This window comes from Chaetodon trifascialis, chromosome 16, assembly GCF_039877785.1.
Source record: "Chaetodon trifascialis isolate fChaTrf1 chromosome 16, fChaTrf1.hap1, whole genome shotgun sequence".
Classification (NCBI taxonomy): Eukaryota; Metazoa; Chordata; class Actinopteri; order Chaetodontiformes; family Chaetodontidae; genus Chaetodon; species Chaetodon trifascialis.
In genome coordinates, this window is record NC_092071.1 from 13,927,091 (window position 1) to 13,954,432 (window position 27,342).

Sequence of the window (27,342 nt, forward strand, 5' to 3'; positions counted from 1 at the left end):
AATGTTCGCGTGCACGTCCGCGCGCGTAATCCAAACGAGCCCGTGTCGTTCTCATGAATATGTTGCGCATGTTTTAGCCAGAGCTCGTGCGCTCTCATCTCCAGGCGTAACGCAATTTCGAGAATACCGAGACATGGCGCGCCGCGCGTGCGTGGGGGCAACCCCGTCTCAGCCTCCATCTGATGGCAGCATCAGGCAGTCCCGTGAAACATTTGCGTGGGAGTTCCCTTCACCGCCATGTCGGGATAGTGCACATCTCTCTCTCTCTCTCTCTCTCTCTCTCTCTCTCTCTCTCTCTCTCTCTCTCTCTCTCTCTCTGTGCATCCTCCCCCACATTAACAGCTTAGCACAGCAGCAGCAGCAGCAGCTCCTACAGCATCCAGCATCCATCCCTGCCGCCTGCCTGCCTGCCTGGGGAGCAGCAGTCCTACCCGGCGCAGCACCGACGCACGGAGGGGGCGCATCATCTAAGTGATGCCACAGCATCAGTCGCATTTCGCCAACAAATACTGCGAGTAGATCCTAAGGGGGACGGAGAGAAAACGCTTCAGCCACGAAGACAGCAACTGCCCATGAAGATGTCTAACGCTGACATCGTCTTAAACGCCACCGATCGGATGGTGAAATGTAAGTTAGCCTACATTTTTGCGCTCGGTTGTGGCTGTAAATATTACATAACATCTCGAGCGTTTAGCTGCTTGTGGTTTGGCAGAATGTGGCCTTTACTTTGATGTCGTGCATTGATGGTGTGTATGCGGCCATCAAGTTGCGTTCGTGGTGATGGTAGTGGGCTACTGGAGCTTTGATGTTGATAAACAGTCCGGTTTTCTTCGCTGCACAGCCCCCACGAAGAGCGGGCAGAAAGCTTAGAAACAGCAGCAGTGCACCGGGAAATATGGATTTTTCATTTTTTATGGCATTGATTTATTTCTATTTTATTCGTTGCTGTCACGATTTGACTGTATCTTGGCTTTTGCTCGGGTAGGTATGAGAGGAGAGGCAAAGGGGGGGGCAGCTGAATTGCCGAGCTGGTGGTAGAAGCTGGGGCAGTGATGCAGCAGGATTTCTCAGGCTTTGACAGGGCCAGTGGAGGAGGAAGAGGGCATGAAATTGACATTTAATGGGGTATATTTCTCCAGGAGTGAGTCATGTTTTAATTTGATTAGAAAAAGTCTATCAGGAAGCCAAAAGCCACATCAGTGGATGTGGAGAGGGCTGCTCAGTCGGAGAATTACAGAGGACACAACTTAGATCAATGGAGGATGATGAAGTGCTCACAGTTGTGCCATAACTCATTTAGCCCTGCTCATTCTGACCATGGATCAGCTCTCAGTCAGCACTGTGCCTGAATATACTCACGTTCACGGTCGAGCAACTCAGTCAGCATTAACAACTTTGTCTTCTTTGTCTTTGAGGCTACAGAGTTGTAGAAACACGGACTGATCTGCACGGTGAGGTACACTCATGTGATAATGACCGCGGGCACAACTAATGTCCTATATGTATGTGCTCTTACGACTGACAGCTTCATTTGAGATATATACTAACAGGTCTGGACCCTAGAAAAAGGGGTTTGGTTATTGTTTTTTGTCAGAAAATCAGCTCTCATGAGGGATCTTAATCTTTTTCTCAGACTCGGATCTAGTGGAGTGCGTCAGCGTGACAATGAAAAATAGGCATCATTACTCAATAGAGTCCTATCACAAATTGAAGTGTAACAAATAACATACTGTACATCCCAAATCCTGACACAGCTGACACATCTCATCATATCTGCCCTGTTAGTACATGATTCAGTTCATTGTTTTCTAGGACAGCCTATCAAAACATTGCATCCAATTACCACACAGTTAGTCATCTGTCAACCATAAAGTCCACGATGAGAGACAGAAAGTTGGTCTACATTTCTATTGTTATTAGTTGTTGTATGTTTGAGCGAAAGCCTCACAGCCTACAGCCAACAAAGTTATTGTGGTTATTTCTTTGGCAAAGCTTCGCTGACATCCAGGCATTCAAAAATATATCAAACAAAAAGTTCATATCGGCAAACGCAGCACGGCCAAGAATTCTGACTCAGGATTCTGCTTTTGTAACATGGTCATGTAACGTTTAGGCTTTAGGGTGTGAAACGCTCAAAGCATTTTCTTTCCTGGTTGAATAAAATCATGTGCTTCATTTTTGCTCTTCATGTGGCCTCAGGTCAAAACTCAGAAGCCTTTCAACATCAAACATCAAACCCTCATTTGTCTTGTTGCTCAGACGCCGTTATAGTTGTATTTATGCTAGAAAGGTTAAACATTGCTTGACTAACATATGTATAGTCCTCATGTCACTTCTATCCATTCTCCTATTTCTGTAGTGCACTTTGAAAAAGTAGTAAAAGCCTATTTCTTTCCCCTAAAGGCTGAAAAGTGAAAAAAAAATAGATGCGAGAAGCTGAATCATGTACCCTTCAGGTGATCAAAGGACGTTATCAAGACAATGACGATTCTGATGAGTAGAGACTGATATTTCTTACACTTACTGAGTGCGGCGCTTGTAGAAAACTACTGAAAACTGACACTTCAAGCTACTCCAAGTTATTTTTATCGCTACATATCTCCAACTTAAACCTCAGCAAGTTTCTCACCAGCTCTCTTTTCCCTTGCATGTTTTAACCTGACAGAACGCATCTTAAGAGATACAATAACTGCTGGTCTGTGCAGTTTGTTTTCCAAAGCACCGTCACCACTGTGCTGTGGGCATCAAGAGGCATATTCAGGTCAGTTATTTCAGGGATGAGGCCTTTAGTACACCTGTGAACTATATTATAGCGCCTTAGAGAAGAATTTCCTTCACATTATTGACTCTGATATTGATGTTTGTCCTGATTTCACAGATGGACGCAGTCGGTATTGTCAGGGAAATGCAGTATGTAAATCTGTAACTGTTTCATCCATTGTTATAAAATCAGTTTCTTTAAATAAGCAATTATGCAACAAAATGAGAAGCGTTGCACGGAGACGTAATATATCAGCTTTAAAGTCAGAACGGGCCTTGTGACAGGCTTAAACGTTCACTCCAGCTTCCAGTAGCAAACATGCAAATTGGCTCCAACAACACTTATTAATAGTTTATTAATGGTTACATCGGAGCTACAGATCTGCTTTTATCTACATGTTTAACATTAGCCAGCAGGTACATGACCCTTCAAACAACACACAAAGCAGATTGTAGTTGGTGGAGCTGTAGGGTGTGCGTGGGGAAAAAAGCAAAAAGGCTGATGAAATTATGTTAAAAGGTTGACATTTGGGTCTGTGTATGTTAATTGGACCTCTTATAAATGCACACCATCTAGTTAGCCCAATCAAATGCCGCCATTCACTGTTTCTGGACTGAACCCAGGGTTGCTCATTAGCAGCACAAATCTACCCCACACTTTTTTATGAGCTTGCAGACTGGAGAAATCTTTCTCAGGAAATTGTGATTTTGCATAATAAGATGTACATTATAGACTCTTCTTTATATAATAGGAACATTTTGATGTGCCTCTACTGCATGAGTATTTCCAGCAGCATCTATGTGAACCTCCAATGCAAATTGCAGTTTTCCGTGGCGGCACTGGCTGTACTCCAACAGTCAGCTGCTGCGGCTGCTGCTGCTGCTGCTGCTGCTGCTGTTGCCCGGCAACATACAGTATTTCATAGTTCAACTCTGCTCGGGGTGCTGAGCAGAAGTCATCTTTTCATCTCATTTCATCTCACCATGCATCTATATCAGTATGCTCATATGTCTGCGTGCACACATGCGTGTCTCTGAAATGTAGCGTTCAGGATCATTTGTTAAGTTTCTGGGTCACTGTTAGTGGTTTTAATCTGTTGCTCCATTTTGTCTAAAAAAGCAAATAGCAATGTCCCTTTCAAGACATCTGCATGTGGCTCCATTTCAGGTCATTTTACTGCTTAAAAGTTGCCGGCAGTTTGGGAAAAAAATGTCTCGTGTGTCAAAAAGTAAAATCATTTAACAGTTCCAGACAGATTTGGGTTTCTGCTTCACATTGAGCTTTTTACATTCATGTTATGTAAATTACAGTACCTACATTAATATATTTTGGCAAATGCCCTCCAGTTCTCGATGTTTCAAGATGAATTCAGTCATTGTTATTATAGCTCATGGAGTCATTCCTTCCCTCTCAATTCTTCAAAAAATGGCTCCACGACGGTTTCATCAGTGTATCTGAGACATGTCATCATGCCATCAGGCTGTCACCGTGCTGTTTATGCTAATGCCAAGAGTCAAAGAAAAAAAACACTGCAAACTCATCAGTGCACACTGACATTAAGTTTGACTAAAGTCAAACTTGAGTGGTGACTGTGCTGAGTTTGCACTAGCTGGTAAAGTGTCAAAGCACACATCGCCATCACAGATACACACTGCACACTGTGAAAATTTTTAGTCCCATTAAATTCACGCGCTGGGGCTCGCCTCATTATCCCAGGAGCAGCGACTTTGAGATTTCTCTAGTCAAGCATTCATTATTAAAGAGCATGTTGATCATGTTCAGTTTGAGCCTGAGCTTCCTTTGTCGTCTCTTCATTTGGCACTGCTAAGTGGCCCTGTTTGCTGTGCGCTGCACAAATCTGGCAAGCATACCCTTACTCCTGAATATACTACTGCTGACAGCTTGTGTTATGTGTACATATTTGTAGGGATGGAAAGAGTACTAGACGATTTTATCCTATTAGAAGCGCTGTTACTTAAAAGAAATTGTAGTCAAAGTAAAAATACTTGAATAGAAATGGACGTAAAAGTAAAAAGTAGGTTAAAAGTTAAAAGGGGGTTGTTATGTGATTATTTAGTAGTTAATGGTTGTGAGCCCTGAAGTCAACTATAAACTTTTTTCTGTAGACGGACATTTGCAACCTGTGCATACAATTTACGATTAGCAGTTGTACACATGCAACCACCTTCCTCAGTGTAGCCTTACAAGAATTAACCAGAGAAGAGGACAAAACTCAGACAATTACACGATAAATGGCTGACACTAAATAAAAAGAGCTATGGACACCAGTGTAGCAGAAATGTGAGGCTGTATAAATGAAATAATCTGCTACTTTGTTCTGCTAACAGCAGAATAAAGCATCACCAAGGCAGCCAACACAGAGGTGTAAACTTGACAGCATCTGCAGCACATAAACACAAACATTAAAGCTTGCACAGTTCTTACGCACACACACACACACACACACACACACACACACACACACACACACACACACACACACACGCACACTCACACACACACAGATTCTTCGTCATTTTTGGTGACATCGCATATACTTACATTAATTTCCTCCACCACAAGTACACCAGCATTTAGTATTTTAGCTAGACTCAGCATGCACCTGCTGGTCCATGGTCAGAGATTACAGCGTAAAAGTGCACAAAAGCACCACTTTGTCACAGTAACAAAATTAAATGTAATCTATTACTTCCCCCCATGCTTGTGTGTGTGTTTGTGTCAAGCTATTCTGATGAATTTTGCGACTGGACTCCACGCGATTGATCTCTCTTTTCATCCGAGCTATCCACAGCTCTGACACTTCTCAGGCCAGATGATGTGTAGATTAATGTCAGCACATGGAGCCATGAAAGCTTCAAGTGACAGCGCGCACAGATCTGCACCACATCTCATGAATAACCTTTGCTGCCACTGAAGTAATGATCTGTGGTTGGATTTCACAGTTTCACAGGCAGTCTGTTGGGTAGGTGACTGGTGCATTTTAATGACCACAGGCTTTAGCAACCCAAGGGAAGTGCTGGATAAATAGAGTGCTTAGATGCTAGTTGAGTTTTATCCGGCACTCAGAAAATACTTAGCAAGTAACCACACATCTGTACTAGAAAAAAATGTTTGTAACCGACTGGACTTTTTGTGTGTCAATCTGTTGCAGTTTGCCTGCTGCCATTTACACATGTCAAAGTCCACAGCAACAGCAGGAATATGAGGCTTTTATTTTCTGCTGTCCTTTAGACATACAATATATATCTATTTTGTCATACAAATACACATTATTGAGGTATAGGAATATAACAGTACATGTGCAGCACATTTGAAATGTGCTGCAGAAAACACTGCGTGCAAGTGATTTTCACCTCAGAGGAAAAAAGAATTTGTAAATATAAACATCTATTGAGAATAATGGTGTTTGACATAAATGTCTTTATTTATTTAACTCAAGATAATTCTATTTCCCGTTTAATTTAAATCAGCAAATGGCTTCTCATATTATGTTGTCCCGCTGCATATTAAGCACAACCATGTTTATAGGGATGGATGGATGGAGGCAGCAGCAGCACAATAATACCTGCAGGCCAAACATGGATGGGGTTTTCTCAGATAGGATTTCTGCATGAATTCCTTGATGATATGTTGTCTTTGCTTCTGTTCTCCCTTAACAGCGTAAAGGAGTCAGGAATTGTATTCTTGATGGTATTAGCAGGAGTTACTGTAATGTCCCTCCTGTTAAAATGTCACCATGTGCCTGTGCTCTGTCCTCAGCTGTCCCCTTTCCCCTGAGCCACCGCCTTACATTGAAGGAAGTGTTCGACTGCGATGGAAAACCTCGTGTGGATCTCCTGAAGGCCCACCTCACCAAGGAGGGCCGCGTGGAGGAAGCTGTGGCGCTTAAAATCATCAGTGAGGGAGCAGCCATCCTGCGTCAGGAGAAAACTATCCTGGACATCGAAGCACCAGTCACAGGTAGTTACTAGTTACTCGTAACTTGTTGGACATATTTACCAATTCTGCTTAAATATATGACATGGGGCTGAATTCAAAATCTCACCTCTGTGTCAGTTTTCAAAAACTTCAAAACTTATTTCAGCCCAGCTAATATTAATACAGCCTAATAGAGCGGGAGACTGTAGTTAGTTTCAGTTTCACATGCAGCAATGTTTAAACCTAAGAGTCACATTCTTAAAAAATAAAATCAATGAAATGAGTCATGAAATGTGCATTATTATTACAAAATGTTGACTCTTGAATGAATGCTTGCAGGTTTGTGAGGCTGTACCTGAGCTAAATGCTAACACAAACATGCTAACATGCTCACAGGGAGAATGCTAACATGCTAAGCAGGTATAATGTTTACAATGTTTCCTTAGTTTAGCACTTTTTCATGCAAACTTGTACTAATTAGCGTTTGACAAAGTGGGCCAGAGGTGAAGCTGATGCCATTCAGTTTGCAGGTTAAAACTCTGATGTAAAGTCAGAATAGTCATCAAAAGTTGTTATAGTTTATCCCGAGGGGGACATGAATGCCTGGACAAGATTTCTGAGTTTAGTGATGATTCTATTCTATGGTAATAATTCAACAGAGAGAAAATCTAGAAGAAAGGATGATCGCAGGAAAAGATACAAGACTTTAGAGGGAGTGAGATGATGTGGACTGACAGTACTACTGTTTGTACCTGTAGTACAAAAATAAATAAGGCACCTGACTAGAGCGCAAGCAACGACGAAACACAGATCATATGAATCTAGATGGATGTAAATTCTTCCTGCAGGAAACTGTCACTTTCAGGTAGAATCATCATTATCTTGTCAAGTGAAATAGGCCAAGGATATTTCAGAAACCCCTCATGAGAAGTCCTCTCATCAAAGACTAGATCTCCGGTCTGTTGTGAGTGAGACTTTTCAAGTAATGCACTGCAGCGCTTTGACTCTGAAGAGAGCATTATTAGGACTTTCTTTTTAAGTCAACTAAATCAGCGACATTTTGGCTCAGAGTATTCTTGCAGCAGATGTAACTTATCTGAGTAAAAGCAGCAGTGTGAACAGTGGGAGCATGTGAATCAGGGTTTTAGTTGCAAAAAGGGTGGAGCATCTTTACATTAGTCCACCACCATCATTAACACACATCAGTTTAAAAGCTATCAGAGTGAAGAAAGAGAAATCTGAATTGCTGAAACCATCTGTGCATGTTAGCACTCGTTTCTGCTGCTGATCAACTGACAGCGTGTCCTAGTTATGTTGTAAAAACATGAACATGCAGACACAAAATAGTTTCCCATCATGAGAAATGAATCAAGAGTTAAACTTTTGCTTTTATTAAATCTAAAACAAATGTGTGCAGACAGTATAGAGCAGCCCAACCTTCTTTCTGACACTGAAGTTACATCTTCTTTGACAAATCCTTGAAATACCCTCCAACACTTTGCACCATGGACATCTGATTTTGGTGCGTTATAAGGTGACAACCTCATGTTGTTTGTCGTTAGCATGTCATTCATCTTCCCTCAAATCTGCGTGACACTAAATATACATCGTCTTAATTGTCTTCCTTGAAAGCAAGTAGCGTTTAACTGAAACAAAGCTGACAAATGGATGAAATGCACACTGACTTGAGGAGAACTCTCAAGATCCTCGTCTTGACTGGCGTCAGGAAAATGGAGGCTTTCTGTATTAAGCATGAAATATGGATGATGAACTGAGTATTGTGTACAGGCATTGCAAGTATGGAGGTCTGTTTTATATCTTTGTGGGCTTGAGTTGTGTTTGAATGTCTCTGCAGCTGTTTGTGCGTGTGTGTAGTCATATATTATGAGGCAGTTATGCACTTGTGAATCTTTACTTGCATGGATGTCCTCCACGGGTGTTTGCGTATGTGCGTGCGTGCATGTGTGTGTGTTTGATTGCTTTAGTCACACAAGCAGTCTCCCACTCACATTGCTCTAAGCTTTGAGTGGGCGAAGGCCACTGTGGAGCTGATAGGGGAGACAGAAAAGAGAGAGGAGATGGAGGATGAGTAGGAGAGAAGGAGACAGAGGAAGATGATAATGAAAAATTGAAGGCAGTGAGGAAATGAGATGTAGGTTTGCACTCCAGAGCCATAGTGTTCGCTTCGAAAAAGTGCGCATCTCTCCGGGGACTCGAGCTTTTTCTACCTCTTTGAGGTGAGAGCTTCTCACTTGTCTGCGGAGGACAGAGGCCTTTCAGCAGAAGACCATAGAAATACCTCAACGTGATAAAGACTTAAGGACAAGAGAAATTCATACCATTATATAAATCCAAGTACTTACTACTGGCTGTACGGCTGTTATTGCGGTTTAAATATATATCCTCGCTGCAGGAAAATGCATATGCAGGAATATTAGTTTCATAACTCATAGGCTTCTCTGCTGCTCTGCTGACTGTTAGAGGTGAAGTCCATCTCGTTCTACTTGACACAACTTCGATATCAGAGAGCGGCCAAAGACTAAGCAGCTAATAAAAGAAGAAACATGTTTCTTTACAGTGACTGTGTTAATAATTGACTGTTCAGTTTTAGGGAGAACCCAATGGCCTGAATAAATGTTGGAACAGTATGTTTCTGAAACCCATGATATGCTGAAACTTTCTGTTCTTTTTGTTCAAACTTTACATTTCAGTCTTCAGTGTCCACAAACACGGCCGGAAAATGTCCAAACGTTTCATTAAAAATACCTGATTTTGTAGCTACAAACACAGGAAAGTCAGCTCCTACGCGTGTACCGGCGATCTGAATGACATCACTTTGACAGCAGTCGTAGAAACATGGATATGATATAGACCAACATACAAATTGAACATATCTGTGGTTTGCAGAAGCATAGAATGGCAACATTATATTCAGCCGACCGGGCTGTGGGGGAGGGTTAACCTGTTGTATACATTAATCCATAGTGATAATGAAGAAATGTGGGCATGCAAATAGCTTTAACACCTTTTTAAACTAGCATACAATATGCTCTGCTTTTTTCCGTTTGCAACATATTGTTATTTACAGCTCACTTTATGGTTACATAACATCTATATTTCATTGTACATTAAACTTCGTTATAGATGACAGCCCACTGTATGTTTACTGCTTTGATACCTCAATAGTAGCAACAGCAATCAAAACACCATCACTTTTATAAGGTATGAATTATTGAGACTGTTGAGATGCAGATATGAAACACGTGCTGTAGCATCTCCGTGCAGTTGCCCGCCCGGCTGTCTATTTATGAAGCTAACCCGTGAGCAGAAAAAGAAGATGCACACCTCCGATACAAAGTGCACTACTCTGTACTGTCATGAGATCCTACCAGAGTTTTCTCTACGGTCTTTCTTGTTTTCTGACTTTGAACCTTCAGTACTAATAAATAAGAAAAGTGGATCTCCTGCTCTCCTTACAGCTGCAGGCGTAGCACATCTACATAAACTCACACATTATCGGTTGTTTCACCGAACAGAGCAATGATACAGCGTTCGACAAAAAGATGGATGTGCGCCCATGGATGCATAAAAAAACAAAGATGCAGACAGGTATTCAGTTGGATTGTGCAATGTTTGCTGTGCTTTGGTTGTTTTCCAGTGTGCGGTGACATCCATGGGCAATTCTTTGATCTTATGAAGCTGTTTGAAGTGGGAGGATCACCAGCCACAACACGGTACCTGTTCCTCGGGGACTACGTTGACCGTGGCTACTTCAGTATAGAGGTAAAACCTTTAGAATATCATTATGTAATTCACAGGGGAAACAAGCTGCACGAGGCGGGTTTTTATACAGATTTTTGCAGGGAATAACACTTTGTTCGTGTCTTTGTTTTGACAGTGTGTTTTATACCTCTGGTCGCTGAAAATCCTCTATCCAAAGACACTATTTTTACTTCGTGGAAATCATGAATGTAGACATTTGACAGAATATTTCACCTTCAAACAAGAATGTGAGTAGCTCTCAGTGTTTCTGTCTCTCTCTCTGTCTTGCTAATGTCACGTGTAGCCTTGAGCCCTTTTGGTGGACTTAATGCACCAATTAATCACAATTAATGCACCTGTCTGTAAGGACTGTTGATTCTGGATGACAGCACAAAAAGGGGGGATGAAATTATCTGTGAACGATTGAAAATTTAGAGCTTATAACAAAACACACAAGTGCAGAGTATATTTAAAAGTAGTGTCTCATAAATTGTTTTTGTTTTAATGCTTGATTCATTTTGTAACTTTTATATTATGTTGAAAACCCTTTACATATGTACTAATTTTGTGATTTTGTGTTTTTCTATATCAAAGTGACTCACAGTAACAAACCAACATGTCATTTTATGTGCAAACATGCTGTGTGAACACTGTTTCTGATCCTTTTTTCATCAGTGCAGCTGATTACATTTCTGTCCTCTGTCAGGTAAAATCAAGTACTCAGAGCAGGTGTACGACTCATGTATGGATGCATTTGACTGCCTTCCCCTGGCTGCGCTCATGAACCAACAGTTTCTGTGTGTCCACGGTGGACTCTCACCTGAAATACACACCTTAGATGACATTAAGAAGGTAACAGCTTACCAGCTCTAACTGTACGTTGGTTGTTTGTGTCAGTGCAGCTTTTATAAAAAGCGTATTTCTGCTTCTTTACGTGAAGTTGGATCGGTTCAAGGAGCCACCGGCTTTCGGGCCCATGTGTGACCTGCTGTGGTCCGATCCTCTGGAGGATTTTGGCAACGAGAAAACCCAGGAATACTTCAGCCACAACACAGTGCGAGGCTGCTCCTACTTCTACAGGTGAGCTGTTTCTTCTTTTTTCCCTGCAGCGACTCGAGTCCTGTGGACCATCTGTGTTATTATAACTTGAACACTGTTGTTGTCCATACTTGAGATACTTGAGAAAATAACCACACAGCTTTGAGATCCAAATACACCGCAGGATACAGTGCAGTGTTGCTTTCATGCGTCAGTAATCTGAAACTTGCATGTCATATGTTGCCTGTAGCTTGACCCATGTGGCTCACTGAAGGTCTCTAATTACACTTTAGTTTAAAAAAAAAAAATGAAAGGTTGCGATGCACACTGTGAATCCTTCAACAATAAATCCTGGCTTTAAAAAAATGTTTAAAAAAAAATCAACCCCATGTTGGCTGGTCATGAACTCATCACACCTTTTCATCCTCATCTCTTCATTAGAGAATGTATTTGAGGAGATGGGTGAAGGTGAAGATAAATTATCAGTGTTGATGAGATCTAATTTAATCTTGCTGGAGCAAAGGGTGAAATTCGACTCTTCCACAGAAGCCTCGCAACTGAACTATTTTTAATATCAAAAATAGATGTCAAGATTATGAATTATTAATAGATATCAAACATTTATTTCTACTTGAGCAAAACCAAAATGAACAAACCAAACAATACACACACTTAACACCCCATAATGGGAGAAGGAGACTGAATGAAGAGATAAATGTCTGCTTAAAGCCTATAGATAGTGTCTGTGAGTAAATGGGTCATATTGCCTTGTGGTTAAAAGCAGTTTTTGATAGGACGTTGTCTTTTTGACTCTCAGAACAGATTGTTAGAGACAAAGGATTAGCTGGGTGAACCTGGAGTCAAATAAAAATAGAGGCAGGGAAAGAAATAAAATCTAAAACAGAATAGCGAAGCAAATTGGGAAAGGGTTTGTTATGCAACTGTTCAACCTCTGTGACAGAGCATGTAAAAGAAGGGGGAGTGAGCACTGTCCTTATATTGTTGTTCGATGGAAGAGAGCTGTGGAAGTCGGTGGTGGTGAGGAGAAGAGATTAGGTGGCAGTTGTGATGAGAGTTTTCTTAATGAAGGTTCAGAGCAGTCCAGGCCACTGCGTGGGAGCTGCACTTCTTCTCAGATCACAAAAAGCAAAGCCAGGGAGATTTATTCCTCCGCCGAAGAGGAAATGACATTCTGGACAGCGTGTGTGGAATAACTGCAGTTCAGATTCACATTACGACCCAACTGCACTTCCCATTTCGGTGTATTTGCATGTGCACGGAGGTTGTCAGATGCTTCAGTGATATCAGATGAAATAGTTCGACTGTTAAGTGCACACCTTGTTACTTTAAGACAACCTTAAAACCATCCTGAACTTTTGCCCTCTTTTCCCAAAGAATAGCAGGTGTTTAGATGTTTGAATGAGCTATTTGTTTCCATTCGTTTCTGTTCCAGAAATTAGCTCGCAAAGTTATTGAAGGAAGGAGAAGAAGAAGTGAAGTGAAAGCACTAAACTTATAGTAAAATAATCTTTGGAGAATGGTCAGCAGTACTTCAACATATTATGTTAACACAAGCAAAACCACTGATGAAGAGATGAAAGGTATATTGGTAGAGTTAACCAGTACTCAAGGAGAGTATCTGATACAGAGAGAAAAAAGAGCAGGTGATGGGTCTTAACTTCCCCTTTCGCTGCTGTTAAACGGTGGCAGATAAGAAACCATCTATTCACAGTGAGAGGGAAGCTTAGTGAGGATTATTGTGTGGATGTGTGGAGGATGCTGCTATAATAGTCATCTATCTCCCCATGGCTTTGTTCTGCCTTCACTCTCAAACTTACCTCTCCATCATTATGGCTCTTGCCAACTATACAACATATTTGCAGCAAGGAGAACCACATTCTGCTGGAGATTTGGGGGGAAACACAAGAAAATCTTGACCTGAAATAGCAGCAGGTACACGCAGATTGAGAGAAAAAGAGGCTTCATTAAAATGGAGTGAAATACAATGCAGTCATTTGGTTCTCCTGTGATATTAAATCAAAGTTTTTTGATTACAGCAGCCAAACGGATGCGTTGTATAAGATTGATTCCCTCACGTCAGGTTATGAAATTTTCGAGGAGCCTCTTTTGAGGAGATGATGAAAACAAAATCCTCCAGTATTTTGAAGAGGTTTTGCATATATATCATGTATCGTAACATTTAGAAGGAGGCACGACTGCAGACTTACCTATTTCAATAATGAGACGTGATGTTGCAATGCTTTATCACATGAGTTCATATTAAGTCGATTGTTATATAATACAGGCTACACAGCATGTTGTGTTACATTTGGCTCTGCACCTTGTCACTACTGTATTATAACATTATCCAAGCGCCAACTGAGTCGAATTTGTTGTGCAGTAATTAGAAAAATGTGATTCTGCTCAGTGATTAGGAATATGCTTTTTAAATTGGGAGGACGGGGAATGTGATGACCGCAAGCCTGACAGATGGATTTAAGGGAAAGAAAAAAAAACTCTCAGTTTCACACTCACAACACAGCACTTCCATCTCTCTCTGTCTCTTTCGCTCATACTCACTTGTCAGATTTCTCGCTCTCTCTTCCTCACAGGCTCACCGACACATAATTGTGTGTTTTCACAAAGGGGAGAGAAGGAATGTGAGCCGCAGGCGAGCGATATGTGTACTGTGTTCCCTCGCAGTAATCAATAGATACCGCTTTAGCAGACAATAAAGAAATTAGTACATAGTGTACGTTGGGATCTTTATTGTTATGGTGTTGCGTGTCATTTTCGCCAGTACTGTGAAACAAAAGATGACAAAGATAATCTTTAATAAGTGAGATGCAAAAATTGGCCTTATTTCTAAGTTAGACATGCATTGGGGGTTGTGTTTTAATAGAAACAGTTATATAACATTTTCTGAGACGGGCATAGTGCAGTTCTGGTACGATAGTGGAAAGAGTTACAGCATATTCATGTTAGTGTGTAACACAGCTATTCCTGTCATTTATATAGTGGCCACCAAGGGAACGTTAGCCATGTGACCTAGATATATGAGGATGGCACAGTTTCGCCAGGTGCTCAGGGCACAGCGGTCTCCTTGTTTTTCTTCCCGCACAAACCTTTGACAACTTAAATATTTTAAACACTTGTGAAAGTTTGATGGGTCCGTGGATGGCAGCGACTGTAAGAAAGTGCCGGGAGAGAGTTTCCAGGGAGGATGTACTGTATGTTACTGTAGGGCTGGAAAAAATAAAAGCGACTGGTGTTGAAGTGGTTGCTCGAGCTTTAGTGGATGGTCAGAAAAGTAATCAATTTTGACAAGTGATTAATCATTTTGATCATTTAGAAATTTGCTCAGATTTGCTGCTTTTCTCTAGTTTATCACTGTAAATTCAATATCTAGACTTTTAGACTGTTGGTCAGACAAAACAAGCATTTCATCTCTGCTCTGGGTAATTGTGATGAACATTTCACTATTTTATCAGCTAAAAAGTGTAATGGATGAATAAAATAACTGCAGATTAACTGTTAAAAAAATAATTGTTAGTTTATATCAAGACAGCAGAAACTGGTTAGAATTGGTACTCTAGGTTTGCATTGTCTACAGGGCTTCATGCAATCTGTGCAAATAGGTCACTAAATGTATCTCTGTTCCTCTCTGTCTTTGTAATTGGATTACACAGTATAAAAACAGTGAATATGGATCATTTCAAACACTAATTGGCACATTGAGACGATGAGAAAGTTTTTACATCTCTAAATGCCTGCACAGAAACGTCCAAAAGAGCAAATTATCACAATAATAAATTGAAATATGTCCTGTCGAACTCATTTAGGTGAACACTGTGGGCGTATGCACTGAAGTCAGGGACGTGTCTGATTCAGAATTTACATTTGGTGCTTTTGCCTAATGCTTTTATTCAGAGAGTTGTCCTCATTAGTGCTTCATTCAGGGCTGTTCTACAGGACGCACAGGCTTTGATGGACAATTGTCAATTGTCAAAGTCATTTTTAGTAGAAATTCCTTCGAAAGATAGTTAAGCAAACTTTTGATTACAAGATCATTTGTAAACAGATTGGTCCCTCCAACTGACGAACCCAAGGACATTTTTTCTTGTCAGGTATACTGTAAGTGTGGAACACAGCAGTTTGAAGAACAAAGAAATGACACAAAGGACTTTTCCAAAGGCATGACCCGTAGGGAAGTGACAGCTTGAGTTGCTGCTGAATTGAACATTGCTCATTAATCATTGCTTTTTAAAAGCGCTAATCAAACTGTAATCTCTTTTTTATATAACCCAGGAGACACAGTTTGAAGGCAGTTTCTGAATGACATAACACAACCTTCTAGGTATTACATAACAGCTGTGGTGAGAGCTGCTAAATGGTAGACTATATTCAGACTGCAGCTGGAAGTAATAATAATAATAATAATAATAATAATAATAGTTAGAAAGCGCCCCAATTCTGATTATCTGTTCCTCCCGTGTGATGGTTCCTCTGCACTGTGCTATCTTATGCCTTTGTTGTTTCTTTGGAAGCAAATTCTGGCCCTTAGCTGATCCCCATCTGATCTATAGCTATGCAACTCTAGTCAGAACTGTCACATTGGAAGTCATGTTATCATCTTTTTCCATTGGACAGCTCATTGTCCATCTGGCCAGAAAAACACAGAGGACGACTTCGGCAGGCAGCCAGCGGAGAGATAGCAAAACCACAATTTGACTTAGCCTTTGGGAAACGGATCCGTTATAAGAAGCCTGAGAAGGTTGAATTGGAATTAAATCAGTGTTAGAGGCAGGTAGGTCATGTTGGTGGCTTTAGTAGCACAGCATGCAGCATCTTTTTGAAAATGAACGTCAGAACTGAGCACGTGTGCGTGGTGAGGTTTACATGTTGGATTTTTAGATGTAAAGAACTCTCATGGCTCAACAACTTAGGATGAAACGTGTTGCAAAACAAATTAGTCCATAACTCTCATTACTCACATATTAATATTTCACCACTGCAGATATAAATAGCATGAAATAATTATGATGCGTGTACCAATCAAGAACCAGAAGAAATATAACTCAATACAAGAAATTACTTCGCAAATACTGTAATAGAAATGCAGGTACTGGACACAGATAAAAACCTGAAGCATAAAAGGAGAAATAAGCAGCCAGTGGCAGCAATCGCTTTGTGTGGTGAAGTGAATCAGTGGTCACCAGCATCTTAGTGGTTAGTAAACCCTTTGATAAGAGCCGCTGTGTTCCCATAACTGTCCACAGCTCAGACAAAGATCTCCACCTCTGGCTGACCAAGTGACCACTGAGTAGTGAGAAAAACAGTGAGAAATTTAGACTGCACCGCCGGGAAAGGTGGAGCTAACGACACAAACAACTTAGGTTGCATTGGAAATGTAGGCATCAGCTTCTTAATGCTATGTGTGAGCGTTGCAGCGGCATCACTTGCCTGTCTGAGCCACCTCGCAGGCTTTCACTCCCTCTCAGGCATTTTCCTGTCAGGTTAGAGCTGGGGGGCAGGAACCCTGACTGCCGCTTCAGGGGTTAGTTTGTTTTTCATTGCAACAGGTAGCTATTGGATTGGTTTTTCACACCCTTGCATCATCCTCAGCGAGGCTTTCATTAATGCATTTATGAGTGATAAATCTTGTTCATTCTCGGGTGTGGTGAAACTGCTAACCTGCAGCTTAAGTGTAGTTCTGTCGGGTGATGGGAAAACAGGTTTTTAGAATGCCGTCAAGTTATGGGAAGATTGTGTGCTTAATTGAATTGATTTGTACTCTTTGGTATTCTGTTCTGACTGCTCTTTTACCAAATATCGAAGCATTTTCAGTGACTCTAAACATCTCTAAAACCATTTACTCTTTTCCAGTTATCCCGCTGTATGTGAGTTCCTACAGAGCAATAACCTATTATCAATCATCCGGGCACATGAAGCACAAGATGCAGGGTATGTTATCCCGACAGCACACATAAAAAGACACGCATACTGGCACAAACAATAACAGATTCTTATTTACATATATGACAACAAGCTCTGCCTTTTTTGTGTCACCCTGACCGCCTTGCAGCTACCGGATGTACCGTAAAAGTCAGACCACTGGATTCCCATCACTCATTACCATCTTCTCAGCACCAAACTACCTGGATGTTTACAACAACAAAGGTCAGAAAATCAGTTTGTTCATTTTATACCCAGTGTGTGATAATAAGCTATGTGAAATAAATATATTCCTGATGAAAAAAAGGTTCTACACCATACAATATCAATGGCTATGTAAAGTAGGCAGGCCTTGAGAAAATGATTTATTGTGAAGTCAAATCTCACAACAGTAAATAGAACTTGAAGTATCCCTCTAACACCTGCACCTCTGGCATTTAAGCTGCGGCTGGGATTTTCTGAAAAGCACTTCACATCTGACAAAATGACGACCACGGTCTCCTCCGACTTGCATATTAAAATGGTTTTAAACAGCGTGAACTGTATGTATGGGCTAATGTAGCTGCATTTAGCCTGTGAGCAAGCATAAGAATGCATCGGGGAGCCCCCGTTTGTTTGTGTTCTCAGATCTGTGTCTTGGTTGCTATGGGCTATGGGAGCTGGGGAGCGTGGGAGGGACTGTCGGCATTGCTGACTATCTCCATGTGGCTTTATCCCTCTTGATGTAACAGTGTCAGCAATCCCTGGCCTCAGCTAGGCCATCTAGTGGTTAAGTGTCTCATTTTCTGCTCTGGCTCTACGTTCGTACTGCGTGTACAGAGGGGGGCTGCTTCTAAAAAAAAAAAAAAAAAACTGGGGAACATCACAGAACATGAGTACATTTGAAGAGAGCATATGAAACACTGTTATGCATTTATGACAGTATGAAATGAAGAGTCTGCACACTATAAGACAAAATGAGACAGAGTGTACTGTGCAGTCTGCCATCACTCTGCATGATTTTTGTTATGTAAGTACAGATGTGAGTATATATATGAGTACCACATTATAACTTTTCCTTTCAGTAGATGTCATGAAAAAAAACATCAAATTTCTTACAGGAGCCATCTATTATATAAAAAAGGCACCTGCTTTGGTCATTCAGAGAGTAAATATATGAAGTTCAACGGCACTACCACCTCTGCATTATGTGCCATGTAAGGACCGACACTTTGTCTCCATGTCTGTGTCCGTGCAAACGGCACATAAGGCTCTGTTTATCTGAGCCTCATCGCATACTTAGTGATGCTTTCATGGGAGGACTCACTCCGGCTCTCTTGACCTCAAAGAAAAGAAAACATTTATGGAATCAAGTGTAAAATCAGGCTATAAGATTCTGTGGGATCCACCTGTCTCTCTTCTTCTTCCCCAACAGCTGCTGTACTCAAATATGAAAATAATGTCATGAACATCCGGCAGTTCAACTGCTCGCCCCATCCCTACTGGCTGCCGAACTTCATGGATGTCTTCACCTGGTCTCTGCCATTTGTTGGAGAGAAAGGTATTAAGTCCTTTGGGTAAATGCCACATCCTAATCTCTTATGTCTTATTGCTCCGTGGCTTAACACCTTTCCTACACTGTGTTTCTTCCCCAGTCACAGAAATGCTGGTGAATGTGCTGAGCATCTGCTCTGATGATGAACTTATGAATGATGAAGATGAGATCTTTGATGGTAAGAAGTAAATATTGATTTAATAATTCATTATTTGTATTATCATGAGTGCATCTTGGGTTCAAGTCAGACTCCACACACTAAACTAGGTCTTTGGTGGGATGAGATCTGCACACTTAAGCTATTCACACAAAGGATTTTAGGTTTCTATTGCTCGTGCCTTTTTCCATGTGCTTTTATGAGGGCAGTGCCTTTAAATACTACTAGTTTTTGTTACAATATATGAAGTAAATTGTCCTTGATCTTGATGTTAACTACATGAAACTGAAACATCTTATAGTTCATCAGTACAACAAAGGTTTGTGTGTTATTATATCAAGAAACATACTCACAAATGTACATATAAGACAGTGTTTATTGCATTATTGTGTCAGAGAGACCAATACACACAGCTTCTTATTCTACAGACAGGCTATGATGACAGTGTCTGTAGTATAGAGACATATGGGTGTATAATTACAGTATCTAAGGCGTTACAATTGCCTATAATGATCTGTGGCCTGTTATCACAGTGTCCTAGTCATCAAGAGACACATATATAATTGGCATATTTTATACATAGAACCCTACAAACCATTTCTCGTGCATTATATAAGCGTATAATGACAGCATCTATTGTATCAAAGAAGCTTGTATTGACGGTATGTATACTGATTTGTTTTCAGCCAATGCAGCTGCAGCACGCAAGGAGGTGATCAAAAACAAGATCCGTGCTATTGGGAAAATGGCCAAAATGTTCTCAGTTCTCAGGTAGATTCTATGTTTGTGTGCGTGAATGTAAGTATGAGTGTATGTTTTGAAAGCGCAGCAGGCGTTTCTGTGTGTACATGCGTACAGAGCGAGCCTGCGTCAGGTGTGCGTGCGTGTACACTGTTGTCAAAGTGGGGGGATTAAGTTTGGTTTTTTTTTACAGTTTGACCAGGGTTCAGTGAAGTTTTCTGACCTGTTTGCCTGACTGCGTGTTCCCTGCAGAGAGGAGAGTGAAAATGTGTTGACGCTCAAGGGCCTGACGCCCACTGGCATGCTGCCGAGCGGGGTTCTCTCTGGAGGCAGACAGACACTGCAGAGTGGTGAGTACAAGGCGCAGCATAAGCCTTATCTCTACCCTTTACTCCATCTTGTTTGTTTCATTTCTTCATCACCGTTCTCAGTCCTACCATTGGTCCTACCTCTCTCTTTCTCTCTTCTTCTCTGACTTTAATTGTAAAGCAGCCAGCAAGCTTTGGTTTTGAGCCTCTTAGCGATGCTCTGATCACATCTAAGCTACACAAGAAGAACCTAATGTTACAGACCCGTCATAAGCACATTACAGCAGTCGCATAATGTAGAGTAATGCCTGCATCACAATGTTTACTAGAAATTGTTGCTACTTCCTTATATCAATCCCATCATACTACAAGACAAATAAGGAAGTCCCTCCCAGATCCATGCCTTAACTATGACCATAAATTCATTTATAGACTTAAAGCTGCAATAAGCAAAGTTGTGTACTTCCACATCCAGCAGAAACAGAACAACACGGGTATCCATTCAGAGTCCTGTTTCTCACTTCCTCATGTCTATTATTGGCTTACTTTTTAGTCATAGCTTGGTCAACCAACTCTCTTTAGCTTGCTGGATGTTATATTTTCTTCCCCAGTCCCTCCTTTACCTCAGGACTCCACCACTTCGCATTAACTGCATTCAGCTGAAGGGACACCCTAAATACTTGGTATTTCACCGGGGGGCGGTGCCTGCATCCTGCATCCTGAGTGTTGTTTGCCTGATGCGCATTCTTGTCAGCTTGCATTGGGTCGTCTCATCACTTTGTGGATAAGCTAGCAAGACCATAAATTGTTTATTAACCTAATGTCAGCCTAAACCCCAACCATAACCCTACAGGAGACCTCACACCTGACTGTGACTTCAGAGATGATTTTTAATTTGTTTTGCAATCTTCATCCTGCGAAGATACAGTTTTTCCTCTTGCACTACTGGCATGGCTGCAACCTTAACTAGATTTCCTTGCAGATTATCAAATGACCTTTACCTGACTGTTACTAAATTCTCAAATTGACCATCATAACGTTATACTACATGCTACCAAATAGTATGAAAATATACTGACATTTAGATGGACTAATTTATGTTCAACAACAAAAATCTACTTGGATGGGAGATCTGAATTCTGATACCAGTGTAGCATCTTGCCCAGCCCAAACAAGCTTACAAGACAGACTCAGTGTCCATGCACACACTGTGCGTGTGACCAAATACACAAATTACAGGAAAACATGAATCGTACATTCTGTATGCCTTCACACTTGACATGCATCAAATCAAGTGATGTCATATTGTATGCATGTATTATTCAGTCTAATTATCTGAGCTTTAGAAGTAAAACTAGGCCATAACTTCTCATTTTCATGAAACCAAAAGAATTCAAGATTTTCACCCTGCATTCTTACTAAGGTGCAAACAGCTGATCATAATAAGTAGTCGACGAAAAACGCAAATGACCCTCCATTGTGGAAAACACATGAACATGCACTCAGAGCATGGACGGACAGTCACAGAGCTCGCCAAAGCATGCACTACTACATGAAATACCAAATTTTGAAGGAGTCCCTTCAGCTTTCGAGTTCAGTGTGGATTCACAGTGGAATTAGCAGTCCAAGCAACCCCAAAGAGTCCTCAGATTGATGATTAAAAATCAAGTATTTTCAAATCAAGGTTTTAGCTACCTCCAACCCAATCATTTGGTGTGCTGGCAGCAGTGACAGCAAACGCACTGTTTAGGTACAGAACAAGTGATTTCTGCCTTCAGCCTAATTCTCTCTCTCTCTCTCTCTCTCTCTCTCTCTCTCTCTCTCTCTCTCTCTCTCTCTCTCTCTCTCTCTCTCTCTCTCTCTCTCTCTCTCTCTCTCTCTCTCTCTCTCTCTCTCTCTCTCTCTCTCTGTCTCTCTCTCTCTCTTTCATTCTATATTGACACTAATTCTCTCAGTATTAATGCATGGCACTCCTTGGAGTTTGGCTGCGTTGCCAGTGAACGTGTATTTCTCATCTGGCCTAATGTGAGCTGCCGTTTCGCTGGAGGGCTGCATTTTACATTTGCATGGCTTTATCAGGAGTAACTTGCTCCCCTCCTCCCCCCTCAGCCACCATTGAAGCCATTGAAGCCATCGAGCCGCATGATGAGGACAGAGAAGGTAAACCAGTGCTCCACCTCCCACTGCTCTCAACTTATTGTCAGGGTTACCTGCTGCAGAGGCCACCCGCCACTGACGGCTCATGCACACAACAGCTCACACAATAATAACTTCATCAAGCAACATTTCACGGGACAGTTCGATGCTGCTATGGCTTGCACTTTACTTTGCAGTGCCATCGATTAAAAGAGAAATCCAATAAGATGATTGGATTTCAAATTAAGTGATGAAGATAATAAATGGTTACTTGAAATGTAGGCCACGTTGTGCACCAAGGAATTATTTTCTAATGTGTGATTGAGTGTTGAAGAGGAGCAACATCTCACTATTGGCAGTATTTGCCAGGTGGGAAGCTGGTGAGGGATCATCGTCTTGAGGGGGGAGTGAACTGAGAAGATAAGATGATGGACTCTTGTTGCTTGCAGACAGGTTAAAAGAAATCCATTGTTCCTCCATGTGTATCAGTCTCCTACTAGCTGTCGACCCCACTGACTACAACAGCGTCAAGAGGCTGCGCACAAACAATCACTGTAGTTTGAAATTGGTCATTACAAAGTAGGAGAAAAGGAGGAAAAATGTTTTATGAGAAAGGAATATCTTTCTAAGGCATCAAGACGTGTTCATGACAAATTAAAACACTGCAAAGTCAAGTGCTGCTAAGAGATGCATGACTAAAATACTCCATTGTTTTTGGGTTTGGCTTGTAAATGGCCTCCATCTGGTTCTTAAAAGTGTTGCATGCACAAGAACAAGAAACAGCATCAACATGAAATATGCATCCTGAAGCCTCAGTTCCTCATGATATGTCTAAGGTAATCATTGCTCACTGACCAAGACGCTTCAGTATGAGACAGCAGTTGATGGGCACCAGCGTAGATATTCTTTTTTTATTGACATGCAAATCTTGTGTGAAATAGGTAGCGGGATGGGCGACATTTGCAATTGACGACTGTTGGGCGATTGTTGAAAAAAAAGGAAATGTGTTTGGTTCTTTTCACAATGAGGGGACGTTCATTGAGTCTTACTTTGTGTTGCTGCTGAATTCATAATTAGCAGATATTTACAAAAATCAATGAAGTTGATCAGGTAAAATGTTAAATTCATTGTCTTTGTACTGTTTTCAATTGTGTATATGTCAAAAAGGATGAGTAAATTATCACATTTTGTTTTATTTACGCCTTACACAGGCCCAACTTTTTTGGAATCAGGGTTGTATAACTCTTTTTTTTTTCTGGTGTTTGTGTGTTGCGCTAAGTGTTACAGCTGGTTCAAGTGCCAAAAGGAATCTTTGAACTGTGAAATTGCAGCAGCCTCTGCTTTGCTGCGTCACTAGCATCAGCTGCAGAGATAACCAAGGTTCATATGCTGGTAGTTTGTAAATCTGTGCAATTCAAAGCAAAAAATGTGACATTTTAAAGTGTACACTATGTTAAGTACTTTCATTCTTTATGAAAATAGGCTCTGTTGCTCCTAATTGACATTGACTCGCTGAGCTTGACTCTTTTTTGGTTATATTGCTTGGAAAACCCAACGAGATTTGATATTTTGAATCACGCAATAAGATAAGATATTAGGGATATTCTGAGATTGTGCCATTACAAGGAAAACCTGATCCCTTTACGTGTGCTATCTCTTTTCAGCCATCCGTGGGTTCTCCCCCCAGCACAAGATCACCAGCTTCGAGGAGGCTAAGGGCCTGGATCGCATCAATGAGCGCATGCCACCTCGCAAGGACGGGGTGAACCATGTGGGTCACTCCATGGGAAAGATGAATATGTCAGAGGCAAACGGCACGGATGATAACAGCAACATCCAGTGATGTTGCTGTCGGAGCCTCAGAAGCGTGCCGCTGTTGCGCTGTGCAGCGAGACATTGCCAAAATCGGGAATTCAGGCCTCAGAACATAGAAATAAACCAGGCCCACAGACAGAACATGAAATCTGCAGCAAATCTAACATGGGCGGAAAAGGTCATTTTTTTCATGACAGTATGTCATCGCACAGTTTGGGGTGGGGGGAGCTGGGGTTCACAGCAGAGGGCGGGGATAAGGAGAGGTCAGCCGCGGGCTGCAGCTTGACTTGCTGAAAGCTATTTCTGCCTGTTGTTCCCTTCCTCAGTTCAATTACAGACTGAATTGTTGGCAGTTGTGTTGTTCTGAGTGCTGACAAATGTCTGCTCCTTCATTACAGGGCCTGACAGAAGACTTAATTGCAGTATCCATGCCACACAAATCATGTTACTGTTTCATAAAGTGTTTATTATGAATCACTCACAAATTCACTTCATGAGGAAACTAATCTTACATGTTTACCCTCATGTGTTGCTAGTATTAACAAATCGCACCACTTTGTGAGAGATAAAGCAAAAGGAAAGGAAGCAAAGCACATACTTCTTAAAGCCTGCTGTGCAATCTTACCAGTGGGCTTAAATTTATTGATTTCCCTTGTAGTAAGATGCAAGGGAAAGAGGCCACGGTGCCCACAGCTCTGGCCTAACCACCAAAGCCACCACAGGTCAAGCTCCACTACTACAGTATGTCTCACTACTCTCCAGGACTGCTCCTTTCCTCACATCCCTCCTTATCAGTCATCTCCTAGCAAGAAATTGAACTTGGAGGGGATGAGGGAAGAAGGGGGAGGGGTGAAGGGAGCACCTGGAAAATTTGCTTCCACTGCTTACTGTAGGAGCCTCGGCATCACAGATTCAACACCAAGATTTAATATCCCCCAGAGGAACACACTGTCCCATATGAAGATGCAACTTCATCACTGTCTGTAGGTGAATCTCAAAGGGTTATATTTTAATCCAGACCATCCTTAAAGTTATTTTCTTCCCGTCCATTGAACGTTTAAGTGGCTCACATCAGAGAAGCATGGCATTTGATCAAGCTATACCTCACACACATCGTGCAATTCACTTCCTGGAAAGTGTACACATGAGCGTCCTCCGCTGAAGGAAGCTTCGGATCACTGTTTTCTCATCTCTTCTGCGTTGCAACAAAGCAGCTTAACACCTGTTTCTGGACCACAGAGGAGAAGAGAGGAGGTGATGTCAATGCACACCCTGCTGTCTCACTCTACCTGATTATTTCTCACCTGCTTGTCACTAAAGAGAAAGTAAAGGAATACCTGCAGTCACTGAAGTATACTTTGGCGCCCTTTGAGTTTTCACGCCTCTTGCTTCTCTGCAAATTCAACATAATTTCATGCCTAAGAGCGACACAAAGTACTATCAGAGTGAGAAGGAAATTCTACAAATTTGTGAATGCAAACAATCTATTTTTTAAAGAGTACTTAAAAACCACACACCACTCTTAGATCCATCCTGCAGTTTAAGGGATTTCAAGTTCATTAATGCCACTTTTGGGAACAAATGTGATTTCTTTTGCACTAAAATTGATCTTAGAAGAATTGTCACATGTACTTCCCTCATGATGACCGAGGCATTTGGTTTGTGAATCCATCCATAGAGCATTTAATTGTGTTATTCATATATTATTTCTTGTTTTTCAATCACATTTTCTAATCTAGTGTCATTTTAAAGTGCACCCACACTGTGATCCAAATATAAAATCAATTCCCATGTCCAAGTATTGTGTCAGAATACGTAGATGAAAAGTCCATTTATATCCTAAAAAGGCCTTGTTGCACTGAAGGGGTCTTTTTGACTAAGAGAAGAAGAGAAAAGACACAAAATCTAAACAGGAAACAATCTGATTTTTCAAAATAAATAATTTGGGAAAGGCGGTACAAGTGAAGCCCCAGCTTTGAGCGACACGTACTATCACATAAATTTCTAGAATTTCCTTTCATACATTAATATTTTTTCTACTTTATATTTCATCTTTCTATTTAATGATAAAGATATGTGAAATAAGGATGGACAAAAAGTGATTTTTAACACAGCATCTATGGTATGGAACGCATCAATGCATGCAGTTAAGTTCCTAATTGTTATGTGAGATTATAATTGTGATAGTTGTGTTTCAAATAGTAAACTTGAATTATTTTTGAATTATATTTGTAGTTTTATTTGTCTTATAAATTTTATAAATAGGCTTCCTTTGATTGTTTTTGTCCATTTTTCATTCTGTTATTTATTACCACTGCTTTTAATTTTATATTGATTTGTTGTATGCAGAGATGCCCTTCTAAAGTATGAAGCCTTGTGTTTATTTATTATTATTATTTATTTTTATTTTTTTTCTGTTGTACTGATGTACAGAAAATGTTCAATAGTGTGAATGAATATAATCTCAGTGAAAAGCAACTTTCAGGCTGCCAAAGCATGATAGCATGGTTTTCAGATGTAAAAGAACTGGACACAAAGAAAATCATGTGTCACACTTACATTCAACAGGAAACATTGTACTCTGGTTATATTTACTGCTGATATTATTATTGTTACAATTTAGCTTATGGTTATTTTCCTTCCTCTGTTTCTGGTTCTTGTATGGTCTACATGCATATTTCAACAAATATAATGGATTTTATCTTGCAACATTTTTTATTATCTATGGAAATACGTTTTCGCATTTGACTTCCTAAATGATACACACATTGTAAGCATGCCCTATGGGACAAATCACATTTTTTTACTCTTGAATAAAATATGCATGAACAAAAAAAATGTGCTGGATGGTTTGTGACTCACTAATGGAAGGTTTAATGCTAACTTTAACTTTCACCATGACTTACATTCAGATACAAACACTGAAAAGATAAATGTTTCACTCGTATTCGATGTAGCCAACCAAGAATATTTACGCCACTTAAGGTTGATTTCTGTATCAGAACTATCAAGCTACAGTAGCTTACGTCTAAGTCAATAAGCCTTAATGTCCTGTCAAAATGCATTTCATGTCAGTGACAGTTTGCCTTTTTTTAAGTAGTGCAGTGCCCATTCAAAACGTCCCTGTTCAAAGCGAGTGGATTGCTTGGCCTCTAATATTGTGGAGTGGACAAAATAATTGCAACATGTTTATGAT

At 40.8% G+C, this 27,342-nt stretch overlaps 1 protein-coding gene across 2 annotated transcripts; it reads left to right on the plus strand.

Annotated features, from left to right (window-relative positions):
* The first annotated feature begins 122 nt into the window (after positions 1 to 122).
* Positions 123 to 27,003, plus strand: ppp3ca (protein phosphatase 3, catalytic subunit, alpha isozyme). 2 transcript variants are annotated; one of them, XM_070983604.1, is made up of 14 exons: positions 123 to 627; positions 6,542 to 6,742; positions 10,359 to 10,483; positions 10,599 to 10,710; positions 11,169 to 11,314; positions 11,403 to 11,542; positions 17,387 to 17,464; positions 17,586 to 17,680; positions 18,870 to 18,995; positions 19,090 to 19,167; positions 19,833 to 19,917; positions 20,140 to 20,237; positions 22,305 to 22,355; positions 23,996 to 27,003. In XM_070983604.1, the coding sequence occupies exons 1-14, from the start codon at positions 573 to 575 to the stop codon at positions 24,172 to 24,174; spliced, it is 1,569 nt and encodes a 522-aa protein (XP_070839705.1). In that variant the 5' UTR covers positions 123 to 572; the 3' UTR covers positions 24,175 to 27,003. The 2 variants fall into 2 exon arrangements, with proteins under 2 accessions (XP_070839705.1, XP_070839706.1); XM_070983605.1 differs by lacking the exon at positions 22,305 to 22,355 and having other exon boundaries at positions 144 to 627.
* Positions 27,004 to 27,342: the final 339 nt, after the last annotated feature.

Coding starts and splice junctions, on each gene's coding strand:
- ppp3ca (XM_070983604.1), top strand. CDS start 573: ATGAAGATGTCTAACGCTGACATCGTCTTAAACGCCACCGATCGGATG. Junction 628..6,541: donor CACCGATCGGATGGTGAAAT/GTAAGTTAGCCT, acceptor CTCTGTCCTCAG/CTGTCCCCTTTCCCCTGAGC. Junction 20,238..22,304: donor CAGACAGACACTGCAGAGTG/GTGAGTACAAGG, acceptor CTCCCCCCTCAG/CCACCATTGAAGCCATTGAA.